Source organism: Podarcis raffonei, chromosome 8, assembly GCF_027172205.1.
Source record: "Podarcis raffonei isolate rPodRaf1 chromosome 8, rPodRaf1.pri, whole genome shotgun sequence".
Lineage (NCBI taxonomy): Eukaryota > Metazoa > Chordata > Lepidosauria > Squamata > Lacertidae > Podarcis > Podarcis raffonei.
Genome location: NC_070609.1, coordinates 3,651,736 through 3,672,148, shown reverse-complemented (window position 1 = coordinate 3,672,148; position 20,413 = coordinate 3,651,736). Strand labels below are relative to the sequence as shown.

At 45.6% G+C, this 20,413-nt stretch overlaps 1 protein-coding gene across 1 annotated transcript in view; it reads left to right on the top strand.

Moving 5' to 3' along the window:
• The first annotated feature begins 10,775 nt into the window (after window positions 1-10,775).
• LOC128418220 (4F2 cell-surface antigen heavy chain-like) overlaps window positions 10,776-20,413 on the top strand; it is a 29,441-nt gene continuing 19,803 nt past the window's right edge. Inside the window, exons 1-3 of the mRNA XM_053397688.1 lie at window positions 10,776-10,812; window positions 16,907-17,257; window positions 19,179-19,337. Coding sequence (XP_053253663.1) covers window positions 16,930-17,257; window positions 19,179-19,337 — 487 coding nt within the window. The 5' untranslated portion in view covers window positions 10,776-10,812; window positions 16,907-16,929. The remainder of the gene's footprint in view (window positions 10,813-16,906; window positions 17,258-19,178; window positions 19,338-20,413) is intronic.

Here is a 20,413-nt window from a genome sequence, read left to right as displayed (position 1 = left end):
TTCACAGGAACAAATTCCACATCGACAGATAAGACAACCCAGACAATTAAGACAATATGATTTACGTCCACATACCACTGATCATTCTAAACAACAGGGTTTTCCCAAGCGCCGCAATCAACAACGACGTCTTTAGTTGTAAATCTATCCAAACGCACTCTAACTCATGAAGAAGAAAGAATTTTAAATCTTGGACTGGGATTTGTTCCCACACCTAAATATAATACGTTCCAGACAAGGGTGGACATCTTCAAACTTGTACGTCTTGTTAAATTAAGGTGCCATTTTGGCAATTCTCAGACCACACCATCGCTATTCCGTGTTCATTCATCATTTAACCCGCACGTAGATAATGCCCGCCTGAATGCATTCTATCAGGTTCTACTAGAAGACATTAATAAAATAGAAAAGAGAAGACCACCTCCACATAAAAGGAATTTTACCGCAAAGGATAGAGAAATCATTGCTAGCCTTCAATCGGATGAGAATATTGTGATAAAACCAGCAGATAAGGGTGGAGCCATAGTTATTATGAATACTCAGGATTATACCGCAGAGGTAAATAGACAATTGCAAAATAGCAATTTTTATAAACCACTGTCCAAGGACCCCACCGACGATGTATCTAGAATAATCAGGACCACCTTATCGGAAGGCATATCTTTTGGATACCTCGACACAAAAACAACTGAATTTTTATTCAACAAATATCCACGTACCCCAGTATTCTACATACTTCCAAAAATTCACAAATCACTCAATGCTCCACCAGGTAGACCGATTGTCTCAGGTAATGACTCTCTCTTGGAACCCCTTTGTCAGTATATGGAATATTATTTGCATCCATTCGCCATCGACACTCCGTCTTATATTTTGGATATGAAAACATTTATTAGACACGTCGAGAACACTACTATACCAAAGGTGGCCTCCCTTGTCACCCTGGATGTTGAGTCTCTGTATACTAATGTCCCGTTACCTGAAGTCAGGACAATTATAGAAACACTTTTGGATTCTAGACCCACGAGAGAACCTCCAACACATTTTTTGCTTGACATTTTGGATATCATTTTGGATCATAACTTTTTTCGTTACTTAAAACAGTTCTATTTGCAAACCAAAGGCGTAGCGATGGGCTCTTCCTGTGCCCTTTCTATTGCGAATATTTACATGATACACTTTGAAAAAACTTTCATCCTTCATGACAACAATCCTTTCAGATCTAAAATAATCAAGTATTATCGGTTTATAGATGATTTGTTCTTTGTTATACAGGATCAAGACACAGCAATACAATTCCTCCAATGGATCAATGACCAAGATCCAAATATACGACTGTCTGGTACCATTCATGATACATCAGTCAATTTTCTGGATGTCACAGTCTTTAAAGATAACTCTCAACAACTTAAGATCCGCCCATACCATAAACCAACCGATCGAAATTCATTATTACACACTTCATCCTTTCACGCTCCACATTTATTGAACAACTTACCGTATGGACAGTATTTAAGACTAAAAAGAAATGCATCGTTCCAACATAACTATAAAACAGCGGCCTATCAACTCACACAGTCTTTATTACAACGAGGATACACATCACGGACTCTTGCTGCAGCTCAAGATAGAGCGGAAGTGAAAAACAGGAAAGACCTGCTTACTTTAAAAACCTCGGATAAACCCAGAGAAGATCGTATCTACACATCACTGCAATTTACACCACATACTTCTAGCATTAAGAAACTCATATATAAACATTGGCATTTGTTATCCAACATCCCAGGATGCCAAAAACCACCTATAATTGGTCTAAAAAGAACAAAATCACTGAGGAATTATTTGGTGAAATCGGACCAACTTCCATACCCGGAAGCATCAACCAAAGGCCACTACAAATGTGGTAGTTGCAATGTATGCAAATACGCACTACAAGTAAAGGAGTTTACCAACATACAGACCGGCTTCAAGTTTCAGATTGAACATTTTAGTAATTGTAACACGAAGAATAGCGTGTATGCATGGATGTGCCCATGCCACAAGATATATATAGGCAAAAGCACCAGACCAATTAAACTACGCATAAATGAACATCAATCACGGATCCGCAACAGAGTGCTAGAAGCCCCAATGGTGGAACATTATATACAGCAAAAACATACGGAGGATGATTTTGTTTTCTTCATTATTTGGAACCTAAAGTAGATTTATATACCAGGAGAAATATTGATAGACTATTGTTACAACAGGAAGCACGATATATTCATTTGTTTGAAACGATGTTCCCCAAGGGCTTGAATGAACATCAAGACTACAATTCTTTCCTTTAAAAACCACTATAGATGACCTTGGACTTTAAATCCCTTCTCTGTTTACACCTTTAAGAAGGGAGGGCCTATCCTCCTCCTCCACAGACACACATATAAGACAATTATCTCACCCCCTAATGGAAAACGCTCAGAGAAACGCAAGAAAACTTGGGAGCATTCCATTATCTAAGGTGAGAAAACACTCATTTGATGTCCGTTTTTCACAAACAATTTGACTGGAAATAATAACTCTTGTAAATCCTTATCTCTAGACGCATGTCGAAAAAGAAACATAAAAGAATTAAATGATACAGACTTCCAACAGATTTATAGTCCTCAAAAAACCGAGGTATGGAACCAAATATCATGATATGTGTTAATACACTTTAGAATGTATATACTTTATTATATTTATGATCTATGGTATTGAAGAACCTGATTTATTTTGACATATTATTTGATATTACCAGCTGAAGAAGGCGTTTACTCCGAAACAGGGCCCTGTCCTGGTCACCACTACTGAGTCATACATCTGATTCACACTCCGGATACTCCTTTTCGGCCCTATTTGATTCTTTATTCTTTATTCTGATTCTATATAATATGGACTCCTTTTGACTGCCATTGAGACTTGTACAAAATAATTGTTGTGTACTGGTATTTTATGTACCTTTATACTATATCACTGCATATTTGAAACTACATTATTTCTGTACTTAAACGTTTTACCTTAAAACTATCGTACTTACACGTTGTGTTTAAATTTACTATTAGCTTCAAACTGTTATTCTTAGCAGAATATACACGTTTTTCTTTTCAACTCTCGAGTAGGAATTATTCCTTATATTGAAACTTGTGGCCTGAGCTCTTGGTATATCCTTTTTAGTATAAAAGAGACATAAGCAGCCTCAGAACAGAAAACCGTCAGCCGTCACCGGAGGCTGCTGTTCATCAAGTCAGTGCATGGCTCTGTCAAGGTCAGGTCTGTCCACCCTGTATGCCTGACTCGGACTGGCAGCAGCTTTCCAGGGTTTTGGGATGGAGATATTCTTGGCCCTATCTGGAGATGCTGCCAGTCAGGTCTACAGGGTGGACAAACCTGAATCGATATTGAATATTGATATTGAATCGAGCACCACCTGCATGCGAGGAAAATGCGCTTCTCCTGAGCCACAGTCCTATTTCATATTTTAAAAATGCACCTCTATTGGTCTGTCACCCCCCCAACTGTATTACCTGGGTTATGAAGGTGCCCCAAAGATGTTAAAGCAAAGATTATGGGATAATGCACACAGTGACTTGCGATCTCGATCACACGCAGTCTGTAGTCTGCTGGCAGAAGGAGTACAATATGGGCATGTCTTTAAGTTAGCATCTTACATTAAAAACCTGACAGTACCAAACTATCGAAGGCTTTTCACCAAAGCCAGACTAAACGTCTTTCCTTCTGCAGTGTTGGATGGCAGGTTGAGAGGAGTTCCCTACCAGGACAGACTTTGCTCGTGTGCTCAAGACATCGAATCCATAAAACATATTTTGTTGCACTGTGCAAAATATGAGCAAGCCAGGGCTGAACTGATACTACCCTTGCTAGTACCTTTCCCAGGAAAATCAGAGGCTCACTATGTCAGGTTCCTATTGGAAGACCAGACAAACGCTAGAACATTAGCAGTGGCAAATTTTTATCGGTGGTTGCAAGAACCAATGATCCCTATTATTCTGAACAAAATGCTTGTTTAACCTGGAGGTAGGCTGTCTGAATTGTGCATTGCTTTGTAACGATTTGTTGGGTCTCTGGACCGTTATAAAGATTGTTGTTGTTGTTTAAAAATATGGAACATGCAACCTCTGAACATAAACCTTAAGTTGTTCTCTGTTAACAACCTTAGACAACAGATCAGCAGGAATTTCATTTCCTGGCATGTAGGACACCTGAATGAGTCCTTTCTGAATACACTCTCTTGCACGATGTAGCTTAATCTGCAAGTACTTGGTTCTTTGCTTGCAACTCTCTGAGTTCAGCAAAGCCAAACAGGATCTATTGTCTTGATACACTTGTATAGGACATTTCACAGACACTCTGATGTCCTTAAACAGTTGCATCAACCATTCACAATCCATGAGTGAAAATGATAGAGCATTGAGTTCTGCTTCACAGGAACTTAGGCTAACTCGTCTGCTTCTTGCACAGCCAGTCAAACAGACAGTGGTTGTACATGTAGCATACTCCAGAAGTGCTTGTACCATCCGTGGTGTCACTTCCAAAACTAGCATCTGCAAAGATTTCAAGACCTCCAGTCTTCTGACTGGTGAACCTCAGCCTGTAGTGCAAAGTCCCTTTCAAATAGCGGGCTATGCGCTTCAGAGCTTTCCAATCCTGAACAGTAGGATTGTTAGCATGTCTGCTAAGCAGGTTAGTGCTTACAGCTATGTCAGGTCTTGAGCATCTAGCAATGAAATTCAACTTGCCTAGAATGCATCTGTACAGCGTAGTGTCAGAAAACGCTTCAGCAGTACTATCTACTTGGTAACCTGTCACCATCGGTGTGTCTGCTGGGTTTGCATCAACCAAATTCAACCTGGTTAATACATCAGTAATGTTCTGTGTTTGGTGTACCAGAAAATTACCTGCTTGGTCCCTCTCCACCTGCAGAGAAAGATAGTTGGATACCTCACCAAGATCCTTCATGTCAAAGTGCTCCTTCAGCTGAGCTAGGGTGCTTTGGTAGAAAGCCTGATTCTTCCAAAACATCAGAAGATCATCAACAAAACATAAACAATACAGTTTGTTTTGCCCCTCCTCCTTGACAAACACACATGGATCAGCCTTGCCCTGGTGAAAACCTAGAGAAAGCAGTGTCTCAGTGAGTTTTGTGTTCCAACACCTGGCACTCTGCTTGAGACCATATAAGGATTTCCGCAGTTTACAGACCATTCCCTTCTGTATCTGCATTCCATCAGGTGGAAGCATGTACAGCTCCTTCCCCAAAATCCCGTACAAAAAAGCTGTATTAATGTTGTGATGGGAAACATGCAGTTTCTCCTCTGCAGCGATCTTGAGCATCAGCCGAATGCTCTCATATTTGACGGTGGGTGAGTAGGTCTCATGGTAATCCTGTCCTGGTACCTGTGAAAAACCTCTGGCAACCAGTCTGGCTTTGTGTCTGACAACCTTGCCATTCTGGTCTGTCTTGGCCTTGAAGACCCATTTGCTGCCAACCAGTCTCATTCCTGGGACTACCAGTACCAGCTCCCAAGTTTGGTTCCTGTTCAAGGAATCAACTTCAGCCTTCATGGCATTAAGCCAAGGCTCAGCATCTTTAGAGGTTAACTCCTGAACCTCTTTGAAGCTTGAAGGTTCCCACACCTTCTCTGAGCTACTAAGAACAGCAGTTGCCATCTTACAAACTCATCAGCAAATCTCTTTGGAGGTCTGCCTTTACTTGCCCTTTCAGACCTGCGAACTAGACGCAAGTCTTCTGGACTCATCTCCTCCTTCTTAGGAGAAAAGTGACGAATGGTGAACAGTGGTTCTTCCAGTTCATTGTCAGACGCATCAGATGGTCTGACTGAGGCCTTTGCGCTCTTGTAGTCTGCTGTGTCATGACTTTTGCTGACATCAGCAGCAGCGCCACCCACTGAACTGGAATCTGAACTCTGATCATCATCCTCAGCTTCTTCTTCTTCCTCAACACTATCTGCTTTCTTCACATCACCTTCATCCTCCTCTGGGTAACTCTGGAAAATTCCCACATTTCCCCCCCACTTAGGATTGTACTCAACACTCTTTGTGAACTTAATGGACTTAGAGTCAGTCATCCATACCCTGTATGCTCCTTTTTCATACCCCATGAACAAACCATGTGCCCCACGCTTCCCAAGCTTGTTGCTCTGTGGGGTGTGTACCCACATGTCAGAACCAAAGATTCTCATGTGCTTGACATTAGGTTTCTTACCAAACATCTTCTCATAGGGAGTGCAACCAATAGGTGATGACAGTCTGCGATTAAAGGAATAAACAAACGTCGACAGAGCTTCACCCCAAAACTTCTCAGGGAGATTGGCATCATGCAACAAGGTTTTTAGGCCTTGAAGCAAAGTCTGATTTGCTCGCTCCGCAAGTCCATTCATCCATGGCGATCTAGGCGTTGACAAGTCATGCTGGATTCCCTTCTCAGTCAGGAAAGCTTCAAACTGCTGAGAAGTGAATTCCCTGCCCCGATCAGTAAAGAGACAGCCGATACGTTTACCATGAACATTCTCCAACCAAGCACAGAATGCCTTGAACCTAGGAAACGCTTGCGATTTCTGCTCGAGCATAAACACATGAATGTACCTGGAAAAAGAATCAATTAGAACCATGAAGTACCTTGCTCCACCCAAAGAGGGCGCAAGTGGACCAACCAGGTCTGCGTGGACTAGCTGGTAGGGTTTGGAAGCCTGCCTGCTAGACTCCTTGCCTTTTGGAGCAACTTTCTCCTTGTTCTCTGCACAAGATACACATTTCATGTGAAACTTACAGGGTTTGATGTTCAAACCCTCAACCAACCCAGGCATCTTGGCCAGTGCCTGCCAAGACATGTGACAAAATCTTCGATGTGCTTCATGAATGCATCCTGCATGAAGAACCTTGTTAGTTTGTGCAACACAACAAGAATCATTATTAGACACAACAGCACCATTGTCATCATAAGTTATACAGAACAAACCATCTATAAACTTTGCATGCAAAATGTCCTCTTTGCCTTTCCTGATGACACAGACGCTCCTCTTGAAGGAAATTTAAAAGCCACGCCCAGTCAGCTGTGGGACACTGAGCAAATTGTCTGCAGCACCTGGAACATAAAGTACATCTTTGATGGTTGTATGCAGACTTGCCAGTTTCACAGTCCCAACTCCTGCAATTCGCAACGTCTTTCCATCAGCCAGGTGGATCTCACCATCTTGAGGTTTGAAGGAGATAAACAGGTTCTTATCATTTGTCAGATGGCGGGTGCATCCAGAATCAATAACAAATCTGGCCTTGGCCTTTGGAGCAGCTTTTTCAGCAAGCGAAACCTTGTTTTCCACCGGCGTGGGCTTTTGCTGCTTGCCCCCCTGCTCCTGGCCATCAAACTTGCCTTTAGCCTTTGGTGAAGCAGTGCCAGCAAACAAAGCCTTGTTTTTCCCTGGCTTGCGCTTTCCACCCCCCTTCTGCTTCGGGCCATCTGCAGGCATCTGTCTCTGTTTACTTCTGGCCTTCCGGCCTTTGCAAAGTTGTCCTTGGCTCCCATGGGAAACAGAGCTCTCAGCTGCCGACTCCTTGGCTCCCCCTGGAGGCTGGAATGCTGCCTGGGATGACATCACAGTCAGCTCCCCCTGCAGCTTGCAACCGGTGCCCTCGGCATCCCTGCATTCACTCGCATTCTGGGAAACAGCCAGGACCTCCGATGCAGTCAAACTCTGGGCTGGGATGACCGGCAGATGGCCTACTTTCAAAGCATTCCACATCTGACGTGCAGTCGTGTTGCCAGCTAGCGTTTTAATTTCCTCCAGAGAGACGGATAAGACTATTACGTCCATGGCCTTCGAATCTCGGGCCCTCCATCTATCTGTCAGAGGAACTGGAGGGGCTGTACACACAGTATGCCACACTCCAAACTGTCGCAACAAACTCTCACACCATTTTGCCCAGGTCTCATAATTGTGCCTGTTTAACTTTGGGCACTCAGCAGCTTCAGAGGCTTGGAAAAACTCCATTCCAGCTCTTTACTTGAGCCGTGAGTCTTTTTCACTTCAGAGACTCCTTATCTTGGCTCCCATAAATCACGAAGCCTGCTTGGCTCGGCACCCAGGCCAATTAGGCCAGCCGGACATCAGAGACTCTTGCCGCGGCAAACAGAAAAGCCTTGCTTTCTCTTTTCCCACATACCTCAACGCAGTCCTTCGCAGCCTTACTCTCCTGTAAGTGCCGTGAATCTGGGCCCATAACCTGTTGTTGGGATACTGCCAGGGAGATAAAGTCCATCATGACTCCACGTCGTCTCCGGACGTCCATCCATCTCTCGTAGACACGCAGTATCAGCAATTAGCGACACGAGCTCCAGAAATAGATTGCCACATTCCTGGGCTGATGCACGCTCTATCAGCAGAATTCACACAGCAAAAGATGCACAGCAGGAGAGCATTTTTCCAAGTTTATTCAGCGTTGATCAGAACAAAGAAAAACATGACTGCCTGCTTGCGTGTTCAGGCAAAGAGAGAGAAACGAAAACAATAGAAACAACAGAAACATCCTGTGAACAGGAAATACGCAGACTCTGTGACTCACAAAGCCTGCTCCCTTTTAAGGTGGAACGGAAATATCCTAACTGTGGGTGATAGAATCGTAGAGTTGCGAGAGACACCCGAGGGTCATCCAGTCCAACCCCAACAATGCAAGGGTCACAGCTAAGGAATCTCTGACAGACGACCGCCCAATCTCTGGTTAGAAACCTCCAGGGGAGGAGGGTCCACCCTTTTCTGAGGGCCGCTGCTAAACCGCTCTTACCATCAGAAACGTCTTGCTCACATTTAGTTGGAATCTCCTTGTCATTTGAAGCCATTGAGTCTGGCCCTCCCCTACAGAGCAGTAGGAAACAACCTGGCTGCGTCTTCCACGTGGGAGCCCTTGAGATATTTTGATATCCTATCTCCTCTCAGCCAACTCTCAGCCAACATACCCAGCCATACTCTCAGCCAACTCTCAGCCAACATACCCAGCTCCTTCAACCGTTCCTCACCAGGCTTGGTTTCCAGACCCTTGAATGTGTGCGTGCGTCAAAGTTTGGCATTGCAAGGACTGAATTGTTGAAGTCTCATGTGAAGGACTTGGGCGGATGCTTTTCCTAAACCCTGCCTCATTTAATCCCCCACAGCAACCCTGTGAGGTAGACCAGGCTGACAGGAAGTTGGGCTGGAAATAATAATAATAATAATAATAATAATAATAATAATAATAATAATAATTTATTTATACCCTGCCCATCTGGCTGGGTTTCCCCAGCCACTCTGGCCAGCTTCCAACAAAATACAGTGGTACCTCGGGTTAAGTACTTAATTTGTTTTGGAGGTCCGTTCTTAACCTGAAACTGTTCTTAACCTGAAGCACCACTTTAGCTAATGGGGCCTCCCGCTGCTGCTGCTGTGCCACCAGCGCACAATTTCTGTTCTCATCCTGAAGCAAAGTTCTTAACCCGAGGTAATATTTCTGGGTTAGCAGGGTCTGTAACCTGAAGCGTATATAACCTGAGGTACCACTGTATTAAAATACAGTAATGTATCAAACATTAAAAGCTTCCCTAAACAGGGCTGCCTTCAGATGTCTTCTAAAAGTCTGGTACTTGTTGTTCTCTTTGACATCTGGTGGGAGGGCGTTCCACAGGGCGGGTGCCACCACCAAGAAGGCCCTCTGCCTGGTTCCCTGAAACTTGGCTTCTCCCAGGGAGGGAACCGCCAGAGGGGGGCAGAATGATGGGGGTGGAGACGCTCCTTCAGATACACTTCATTAAGTCTCGGTCGTTCTGCGAAATCCACATGAAAGGTTAACAGCCCTCCGTGCCCCCCCCCCAGCATCAGGCATTCAAAGATATACAGTGGTACCTTGGGTTACATACACTTCAGGTTGCAGACGTTCAGGTTACAGACTCCGCTAACCCAAAAATAGTACCTGGGGTTAAGAACTTTGCTTCAGGACGAGAACAGAAATCGTGCAACGGCGGCGCAACAGCAGCAGGAGGCCCCATTAGCTAAAGTGGTGCTTCAGGTTAAGAACAGTTTCAGGTTAAGAATGGACCTCCGGAACAAATTAAGTACTTAACCTGAGGTACCACTGTACTGCCCCTAAACGTGGATGCTTGTTTTGCTCCCTCAACTGTTCCTCAAACGACTGCTTTCAATACGCCTGCTTGGAGCAGGACTTAAACAGACATCATCCGATAGCTCAAAGCAATTTAGACCCCAAAGGAACCAGAATTCTGGCACCTAATTAAAAATCTCCCCAAAATAAATTGCAGACAGCATGGTCTCTTGGCTTATTTGTGCATGTTACAAACTGGCTCGCTGGGGCTGGGGAGCTGCAAAAGCCCTCTCCTTCTTCTGGCTTTTGATCTTTGGACCAAACGGGTCTTCAGAGAGAGGACTGCTCTCTATTGGTCGTTTGACCACCCGAAAAAGAGTGTCAATAGCTGGAAAGGGACAAGGTGAGGAGAAGGGGCCTTTCCTCCTGCTTGCACAGCTGACGAAATATTGCCACCCCCCTCCTAATGGTTCACAAGGACCTGGGAGCTCCCAGCCAGCCCCCTCCCCCCCGTCCAGGACATTGGATGCAAGAGATATCTGGGGAGAGACTTCACCCACTACTGCCTTCCTCCCAGCCCACCAGAGTCCGGGAAGGGAAGGAGGAGACTCAGAGAGACTGGCCTGTTACTCTCTTTTGTTACTCTCATTCTCCCTGGCCTCCTTTGCAAGAAGAGAACACAACACGGTAAGAGCGACGCCTGTTTTGCAGGACCATTTCATTGCAATATTTGGCAAAGCGTCCAGTTTTTCCAAAAAAGTTATGGCCTCTGTATAACCGTCACAACAACCTTGTAAGGTAGGCCTCATTTATAATTCCCCTATTTTGCAGCTTGTGTGAAGGCACAGAGAGTGGGGGTTCGGCAGGGTGAAGGGCAGCGTGCCTTATACATTTTAATGTATTTTTAATCTTTGTTGGAAGCCGCCCAGAGTGGCTGGGGAGACCCAGCCAGATGGGTGAGGTACAAATAAATTATTATTATTATTATTATTATTATTATTATTATTATTAGGCCACCCGGCAAATCCCCAGTTTAGCAACTGCATCCTGAACGGCAGGCGGTCTCTGGGGGCTTCTTTCTCAAGCCACCCCCTTTTTTCCCTGGAAAAAAATTTATGCAAGGGACATGTTAATCTGTCCATTTTGGGGTTCTCCTTTTCCCAATCTTAAATTCCACGCTGCACGTTTCCAAATCGGTTCGGGGATTTTACTTTAAGGCCTCCCGACAGTTTGTCAGCATTTTCGTGTAAAGTTCTCCCGATACACACATTTTCATATGCAATTTTATGCCTAGTAAACACAATTTTTGCAAAGCAATTTCCCTTAATGCAATGCGTTCCGGCGTGTTATTTGCACGGGCAAATGCATTTCCGTGCACAATTCAGGTGCTGGTGTATGTAATTTTGTACTTGAGACTTGGCTGAGGAACTACGTTGAAAAATTCAGAGAAGGGTGAATTGTGATGGTTGGTTTGGCTTTGGTTTGTGATTTTTTCCAGAAAGGGTGAATTGGGCAGGTCCACCTTTAATGCAAACTGATTTTAATTTTGCCCCCATTGTTCCTGGATCCAGAGACTGGAAATGACCACATTTCCCCTGTATATGAAACATCTTGTTCCATAGACAGCCAGGGCCTGGGTTCAAATCCCCAATCAGCCACGAAACTCCCTCTCTGCCTCACCTACCTCTACATGGCTGTTGTGGGGGGAGAAGCAGAAATGCCACTTTTAATTCCTTGGAGAAAAAGTTGGGATATACAGTCATACCTCAGGTTACAGCCGCTTCAGGTCGTAGTTTTTAGGGTTACGGACCGCTGAAACCCGGATGTACCGGAATGGGTTACTTTTGGGTTTCAGCGGTCGCACATGCACAGAAGCGCTAAATCGCGCTTTGCACATGTGCAGAAGCACTGAATCACAACCCGTGTGTGCACAGATGCGGGTTGCGAACGCTGTAGGTTGCGAACGTGCATCCCGCACGGATCATGTTCGCAACACCAGTGTCCACTGTAAATTTCATCCACAGCCTGCTGTATCCATGCAACACAAGCATTTTTCAGACCAGCCACCAGCATTGCTCAGCAGAGAGCTCCAAAATGAGGAACAGATTGTAAGAAAAGTACCTACTAGGATGTGTTAGAATTTAGGCATTTTGTTTTCAGCAAAAACCCACTAGACCAGGGTCAGCAACCTTTTCCAGCTGTGGGCTGGTCCACTGTCCCTCAGACCTTGTGGGGGAGCGGACTATATTTTTTGGGGGGAAATGAACGAATTTCTATGCCCCACAAATAACCCAGAGATGCATTTTAAATAAAAGGACACATTCTACTCATCACGATTTAAATCACTAGTCAGTAAGACTTGATTTAAATCTTTTTTTTTTATTAGGAGCTGCTGTACAGTATTTTTATACAACCCACTGCATAATATCTTGCTCAGGAATACCAACAGTATGTTAGGTGCCACGTTGGTACACAAGTCCAGATCATCCTTATTGCAAAAAAAACCCCCTCCAATTTTGGGAACTGGGTGCATGGTTGGAGCACAACTGTTGCTTGAATTGCACAACCTGAATTCGCAGGTCTGTGACTGAATCCTGCCCCCAAACAGTGACTTTCTGGAAGTGCTCTTAAAGGTAAAGCTAAAGGGACCCCTGACCATTAGGTCCAGCCGTGGCCGACTCTGGGGTTGTGGCGCTCATCTCGCTTTATTGGCTGAGGAAGCCGGCGTACAGCTTCCGGGTCATGTGGCCAGCATGACTAAGCCGCTTCTGGTGAACCAGAGCAGCGCACGGAAACACTGTTTACCTTCCCGCCGAAGCGGTACCTATTTATCTACTTGCGCTGGCGTGATTTTGAACTGCTAGGTTGGCAGGAGCAGGGACTAAGCAATGGGAGCTCACCCCGTCGCGGGGATTCGAACTGCCGACCTTCTGATCGGCAAGTCCTAGGCTCTGTGGTTTAACCCACAGTGCCACCCGCATCCCTTGGAAGCGCTCTTACTTCTGTGTAAAAGTGCGTAGGATTGGGAGGGGAGAGGTTATCATGGCTCCATCTCAGCAAAACCCTGAGGAATGTATCAGGTCGGTGGCAGATCTTTTCTTGTAACACAATATGGAAGGAGAGGCGTTGTGTCTCTGCATAGCAGCACAAAGTCAGGCCTGGGCTGATTCTGAAACAGCTCTGCAATACTCACCACAGCTCTCAGAACATAGTCCAAGAACGCAGTCATCCAAGCACCTCCCACAAATAAGTGGTAGTATCATCATTGTTATCGTCACTGACTCTTTTTTAATGCTCAGGATAGGAGTTGGAATATTCAGGTCAGAGAAAAAGAAGGATTTGTTTTTTTCATTTATTCATTATTAATGTTACAATACATATATAAGGGACACGGGTGGCGCTGTGGGTTAAACCACAGAGCCTAGGACTTGCCGATCAGAAGGTCGGTGGTTCGAATCCCCGCAACGGTGAGCTCCCGTTGCTCGGTCCCTGCTCCTGCCAACCTAGCAGTTCGAAAGCACGTCTAAGTGCAAGTAGATAAACAGGTACCGCTCCGGCAGGAAGGTAGACGGCGTTTCCGTGCGCTGCTCTGGTTCGCCAGAAGCGGCTTAGTCCTGCTGGCCACATGACCCGGAAGCTGTACGCCGGCTCCCTTGGCCTATAGAGCAAGATGTGCGCCGCAACCCCAGAGTCGGCCATGACTGGACCTAATGGTCAGGGGTCCCTTTACTTATATGAGAAAATGAATGGGGAGTTGCCACACCCGAACTCTGAAGGCTCCCTGCAGATCTCATTAATAAGGCCACCCCTCCTGCCGCTGTAAAGGTGGGTGTTGCGAAAAGGCGTCTTGCAAAATGCTTCTTGCGAAGGATGCAGGGACTATGTGGCAATCCTGCCCCGTCCCAGGGAAGAGGCGGAGGTAGCAGGAATTCAGCTGTTAATGATCTTCGGGAAAATCAAGGCAGCGTTCCAAAGTCACACATGCCTGTCTTTGCTCCCGTGTCTGCCTTTGTGAAGAAATCCACCAGAGGGGCCTGTCTCCAAGGCCTTCTCACCCTTGTTCCAGTTACGATACCTCCAGCTATCTCTCGGCTCAGATCCCTTCCTTACCAGGATAATAATAATAATAATAATTATAATTATAATAATAATTTATTATTTATACCCCGCCCATCTGGCTGAGTTTTCCCAGCCACTCTGGGCGGCTCCCAATCAGTGTTAAAAACAGTACAGCGTTACATATTAAAAACTTCCCTGAACAGGGCTGCCTTCAGATGTCTTCTGAATGTCAGGTAATTATTTATCTCTTTTGACATCTGATGGGAGGGCGTTCCACAGGGCGGGCGCCACTACCGAGAAGGCCCTCTGTCTGGTTCCCTGTAGCCTCACTTCTCGCAGTGAGGGAACCGCCAGAAGGCCCTCGGCGCTGGATCTCAGTGTCCGGGCTGAACGATGGGGGTGGAGACGCTCCTTCAGGTATACAGGACCGAGGCCGTTTAGGGCTTTAAAGGTCAGCACCAACACTTTGAATAGTGCTCGGAAACGTACTGGGAGCCAATGCAGATCTCTCAGAACCGGTGTTATGTGGTCCCGGCGGCCACTCCCAGTCACCAGTCTAGCTGCTGCATTCTGGATTAGTTGCAGTTTCTGGGTCACCTTCAAAGGTAGCCCCACGTAGAGCGCATTGCAGTAGTCCAAGCGGGAGATAACCAGAGCATGCACCACTCTGGCGAGACAGTCCGCGGGCAGGGAGGGTCTTAGCCTGCGTACCAGGTGGAGCTGGTAGACAGCTGCCCTGGACACAGAGTTACCCTGCGCCTCCATGGACAGCTGTGAGTCCAAAATGACTCCCAGGCTGCGCACCTGGTCCTTCAGGGGCACAGTTACCCCATGCTTCCTTCCAGGAAGGATCATAGAAGCACAGCAGGGACCCGAGGGTGATCTAGTTCAACCCTCTGCAATGCAGGGACCGCAGCTTAAGCATCCATGGCAGATATAATAATAATAATAATAATAATAATAATAATAATAATAATAATAATAATTCCACGGGTGGAGGGAAGACATAGGGCAAGAAATAAGAAATGGATAAATGTTGGTACATAATGAAATGTGAAAATGTGAATTTACAAATATAATGTATATGTATCATTATGTAAAGATTTCATATATGTAAAGGTAAAGGGTAAGGGGACCCCTGACCATTAGGTCCAGTCGTGGCCGACTCTGGGGTTGTGGCGTTCATCTCGCTTTACTGGCCGAGGGAGCTGGCGTACAGCTTCCGGGTCATGTGGCCAGCAGGACTAAGCCACTTATCTTAATGCTGCCAATGTTTTCAAGTGTACACAATTTCCCCTTGTATATTCAGTATACATCTTCTTTAAATGAACGTTCTTCTTGTTCTCTTATTCTGTAAGTTAGATCTGCAAGCTGCGCATATTCCATCAGTCTAAGTTGCTATTCTTCTTTGGTTGAGACTTCACTCGAGTTCTCCATTCATTGTCTTGTGGGCAGGAGAATTCTGTGATCCCACGATTCATCTCAGAATCAGGGTGGATAAAAAGCAATGGTTTTATTTATTATTTATTTTTTTAAATTAGTTTTTTTATTTAAATCGAATTTTTAAAATAAAATGCTTTCGGAGGAAAAATCTTTCTAAAGATAGTTTTCTATTTAGGTTACATTATAGCCCAAAGGCTATTCATCAGGAAGTAAGGATTTGTTGTAAGTTTTTCATGTGTGCTAAAACTCAGTCTGTTGTTTTTTGTTTTTTTTCAATCGTTTAACCACATCAGTTAACAAACATGGATACATATGCTATAATGTTATTGTTTTAGTTGCATAAATTGTTATTAAGGAAATGATTATTTTTCTCCTTCCAATAAAATACAGTAGAAAAGTTCTCCAAATATAAACAATAATTTCATAATTTCCTGTCTTTGTATTTCTAATAGTATAACCAAATCAGCTATTTTTGATATAACTGTAAAAACTACTCTGAAAAATAATGATTCCAAAAATGAAACCTTCATCTGGTTGCAAATACCAGGATTATACAGTGGAATCTCGGGTTGCGAACGTGATCCGTACGGGAGGCACATTCGCAACCCGCAGTGCCGTGATTCAGCGCTTCTGCGAATGCGCAAAGTGTGATTTAGTGCTTCTGCGCATGCGCCGAAACCCGGAAGTAACCCGTTCCGGTAATTCCGGGTTCGGCACGTCCGTAACCCGAAAACACACAACCCGCAGCAATCGCAACCCGAGGTAAGACTGTACCAGCAAGAATGAGTCTTTCTGTACAAAAATGATTGAAGTCACGTCTTACTGCCTAGTGATTTAAATCAAGTCTTCCTGATTAGTGACTGAAATCGTGATCAAAATTGATTTGATTTAAATCAAACCCACCCTGGTCAGAATCAAACACACTGTTAAGTTGTAGGTGAACATATCAGACGACACAGCGATTCTTCAAACAGCTCTTGTTTGTTCACAGGCCAGAACAGAACTGAACTAAAGGGTTCAGCCAGCCTGCTTATATAGAGCTCCACTACAATGCAACAGTAACAATTTTCTGTAAGTATCCAATCACTGAACGTCACTTTAAATCCCTTATTTGCATATGTGGACCTGATTGAAAACTATCTACAGTATCTCCCTGCTGGCCCAGGGTGAGAACTTCAGTACATAACACACACACACACACCCAAATACTGCTCTGACTTGCGTTTTCCCCACTGCAAAATGCTCCCCTCTTTCCAACTCTGTCTTTGACTCCCTGCAGCTCTGTGGTCAAAGGAATAGAGGATGGGCAAAGCGGAAGACGTGGTCCTCACCTCCCAGGTGCCCAGCGAGAGCATCCCTTTACTGGGCCACGCCCTGCCCAGCCCCACCTACCTGAGCCAGGAGGAGGTGGTCCAGCAGGCGGGGTCTGCCCCCTGGCCGGGCGTCCGCAAGGCCCTGCTCTGCCTCCTGGGGGCGCTGTTTGCCTGCCTGCTCGCCCTGGCCGTCCTCCTCTTGGTCACGATGCCACGGCCGCGACCACCCTTGGTCTGGTGGCAGAAAGCGTCCTTCTACCACCTGCCCCCGGCCTCCTTCCCGGATTCTGACGGCGATGGGCAAGGGGACCTGGAAGGTAAGGAGGTCAGAGGGTTGTGGTTTCTATTTTTTAAAATTGCGTTTGCAAAAACAGGAACGGAGAGCATATTTAACCCCCTCTCCTCCCCCTGTCCCACTTAAAACTTTGTACCATATGTGTACATATACCATATGACATCCCTTCCATCCTATTCCTGGTTCCTTTCATAGAATCATAGAGTTGGAAGAGACCACAAGGGCCATCGAGTCCAACCCCCTGCCAAGCAGGAAACGCCATCGGAGCACTCCTGACATATGGCTGTCAAGCCTCTGCTTAAAGACCTCCAAAGAAGGAGACTCCACCACACTCCTTGGCAGCAAATTCCACTGTCAAACAGCTCTTGCTGTCAGGAAGTTCTTCCTAATGTTTAGGTGGAATCTTCTTTCTTGTAGTTTGGATCCATTGCTCCGTGTCCGCTTCTCTGGAGCAGCAGAAAACAACCTTTCTCCCTCCTCTATGTGACATCCTTTTATATATTTGAACATGGCTATCATATCACCCCTTAACCTCCTCTTCTCCAGGCTAAACATGCCCAGCTCCCTTAGCCGTTCCTCATAAGGCATCGTTTCCAGGCCTTTGACCATTTTGGTTGCCCTCCTCTGGACACGTTCCAGTTTGTCAGTGTCCTTCTTGAACTGTGGTGCCCAGAACTGGACACAGTACTCCAGGTGAGGTCTGACCAGAGCAGAATACAGTGGCACTATTACTTCCCTTGATCTAGATGCTATACTCCTATTGATGCAGCCCAGAATTGCATTGGCTTTTTTAGCTGCCGCGTCACACTGTTGGCTTTCCTTTTCTGCTACTCCGCGTAATCCACATCTTTTTAATCATCCAATTTGTTACCTTTTAAATACCCTCTTTCAGCTCTGCTGGATTTACTGGAGACCTGCTAAGCTACGTATTTGTCTAGATTGGTTCTTAAAATAGCCAATTGCCCATTCCGCCTTATATTCCTTATCTTCGTTTTCTCTTACCCTGTTCGTCAAACCAGCCAGTTCAGCATATTCGAACATTTTGCACTGCCAATTCTTCCTTAGTGGGTACTAGACTTGTTCTCCGCCTTTGTGCCAATACTATATGCGGAGGTGGCATATAGTAATAAACTCTTTTGCTTTTTTGGGACAGAAAAAGGAAAACCTCAGGTGTTCTGGGGAAAGTTTTTTTAAAATATATTTTTAAAAATCCATTCTATATGGTTTCGCAATACAGTATTCCTTAATTACTTTACAGGACCACTACATGTGGAAAAGGGATCCCTCAATTTTATTACACTTCCAAAATAGACCTTTTCCTTTTTTTAAAGACATTTTCGCCAATCTAAAAGGTGAAGGTAAAGGGACCCCTGACCATTAGGTCCAGTCGTGACCGACTCTGGGGTTGCGGCACTCATCTCGCTTTACTGGCCGAGGGAGCCGGCGTACAGCTTCCGGGTCATGTGGCCAGCATGACTAAGCCGCTTCTGGCGAACCAGAGCAGCGCATGGAAACGCCGTTTACCTTCCCGCCGGAGTGGTACCTATTTATCTACTTGCACTTTGACGTGCTTTCGAACTGCTAGGTTGGCAGGAGCAGGGACCGAGCAACGGGAGCTCACCCTGTCACGGGGATTTGAACCGCTGACCTTCTGTCCTAGGCTCTGTGGTTTAACACACAGCACCACCCATGACCCAATCTGGTGGGTGTTAAATACCATCTGTGGGCCATTTTCATCGAGTTTTATTTGATTGCACGACGTGCCGTGAAATTCATATTTATTTCCCACAACTTTCCCCATAAATCATAACCAATATAGTGCCCCACATCTTGTGCCCACTTAATCATGCTCGATTAAAATTGGGGCAGGAGGGGTGTTAGCTGTGGGGTGGAGTCTAATTAGCAGTAGTGACCCTGCTGCTTCCCCTTTCTTCTCCCTCAAGGTGTGAGACATCAGCTGGACCGGCTCCTAGCCTTCTCCATCCAGGCCTTGGTGCTGGGCCCAATCCTCGAGAGCGACCTTGCCAATCTGAGCAGGATCCTACCTGCCCATGGCTCTCAGGAACAGCTGGAAGCCCTGGTGGATGTCGGAAAGAAGGAAGGTATGAAGGGGTGTGGGTGGTTACAGCTCAGTGACAGAGGTAAAGACCTAGATCAGGGGTCAGCAACCTTTTTCAACCTTTTTCTGTCCCTCAGACCATGTTGTGGGCTGGACTATATTTTGAAAAAAATAATGAACAAATCCCTATGCCCCACAAATAACCCAGAGATACGGTACATTTTAAATAAAAGGACACATTCTACTCATGTAAAAACATGCTGATTCCTGGACCGTCCGCAGGCCGGATTGAGAAGGCTTTGGTTGCCTACCCCATCCTAGATTCATAACGTTGGTGCTGACCTTTGAAGCCCTAAACGGCCTCAGCCCAGTATACCTGAAGGAGCGTCTCCACCCCCATCATCCAGCCCGGACACTGAGGTCCAGCGCCGAGGGCCTTCTGGTGGTTCCCTCCCTCCCTGCGAGAAGTGAGTTTACAGGGAACCAGGCAGAGGGCCTTCTCAGTGGTGGCACCCACCCTGTGGAACACCCTCCTATCAGATGTCAAAGAAACAAACAACTATCTTACTTTTAAAAGACATCTGAGGGCAGCCCTGTTTAGGGAAGTTTTTAATGTTTAATGCTGTATTGTGTTTTTAATATTCAGTTGGGAGCCGCCCATAGTGGCTGGGGAAACCCAGCCAGATGAGTGGGGTATAAATAATAAAATAATAATAATAATAATAATAATAATAATAATAATAATAATAATAATTATTGAATTGTTGTTAGAAGGGACCCCCGGGGTCATCCAGCCCAGCCCCCTGCCATGCAGACATCACAGCTAGAGGAGGTGTCCATCTGACCTCTGCTTAAAAACCTCCACCGAAGGAGAGTCCTGCCTGAAGCCCCGCAGGGCAGCTGCCAGTCAGAGCAGGCCCTGCTGGTAGACCAAGGGGCCCTGATGCCACAGAAAGCAGCTGAGCTTCCGGTGCCCACAGACAGGGCCTGTTTCAAGGCAGGAAATGGCAGGTTGCAGTTCTTCAAGTACAATCTTGCCCCACACCTGATGAGGTTGTTGTGCTGCAACTTCTAGGCTGCATCAACAGAAGTCCTAGTGTCCAGATCAAAGGGGATAAT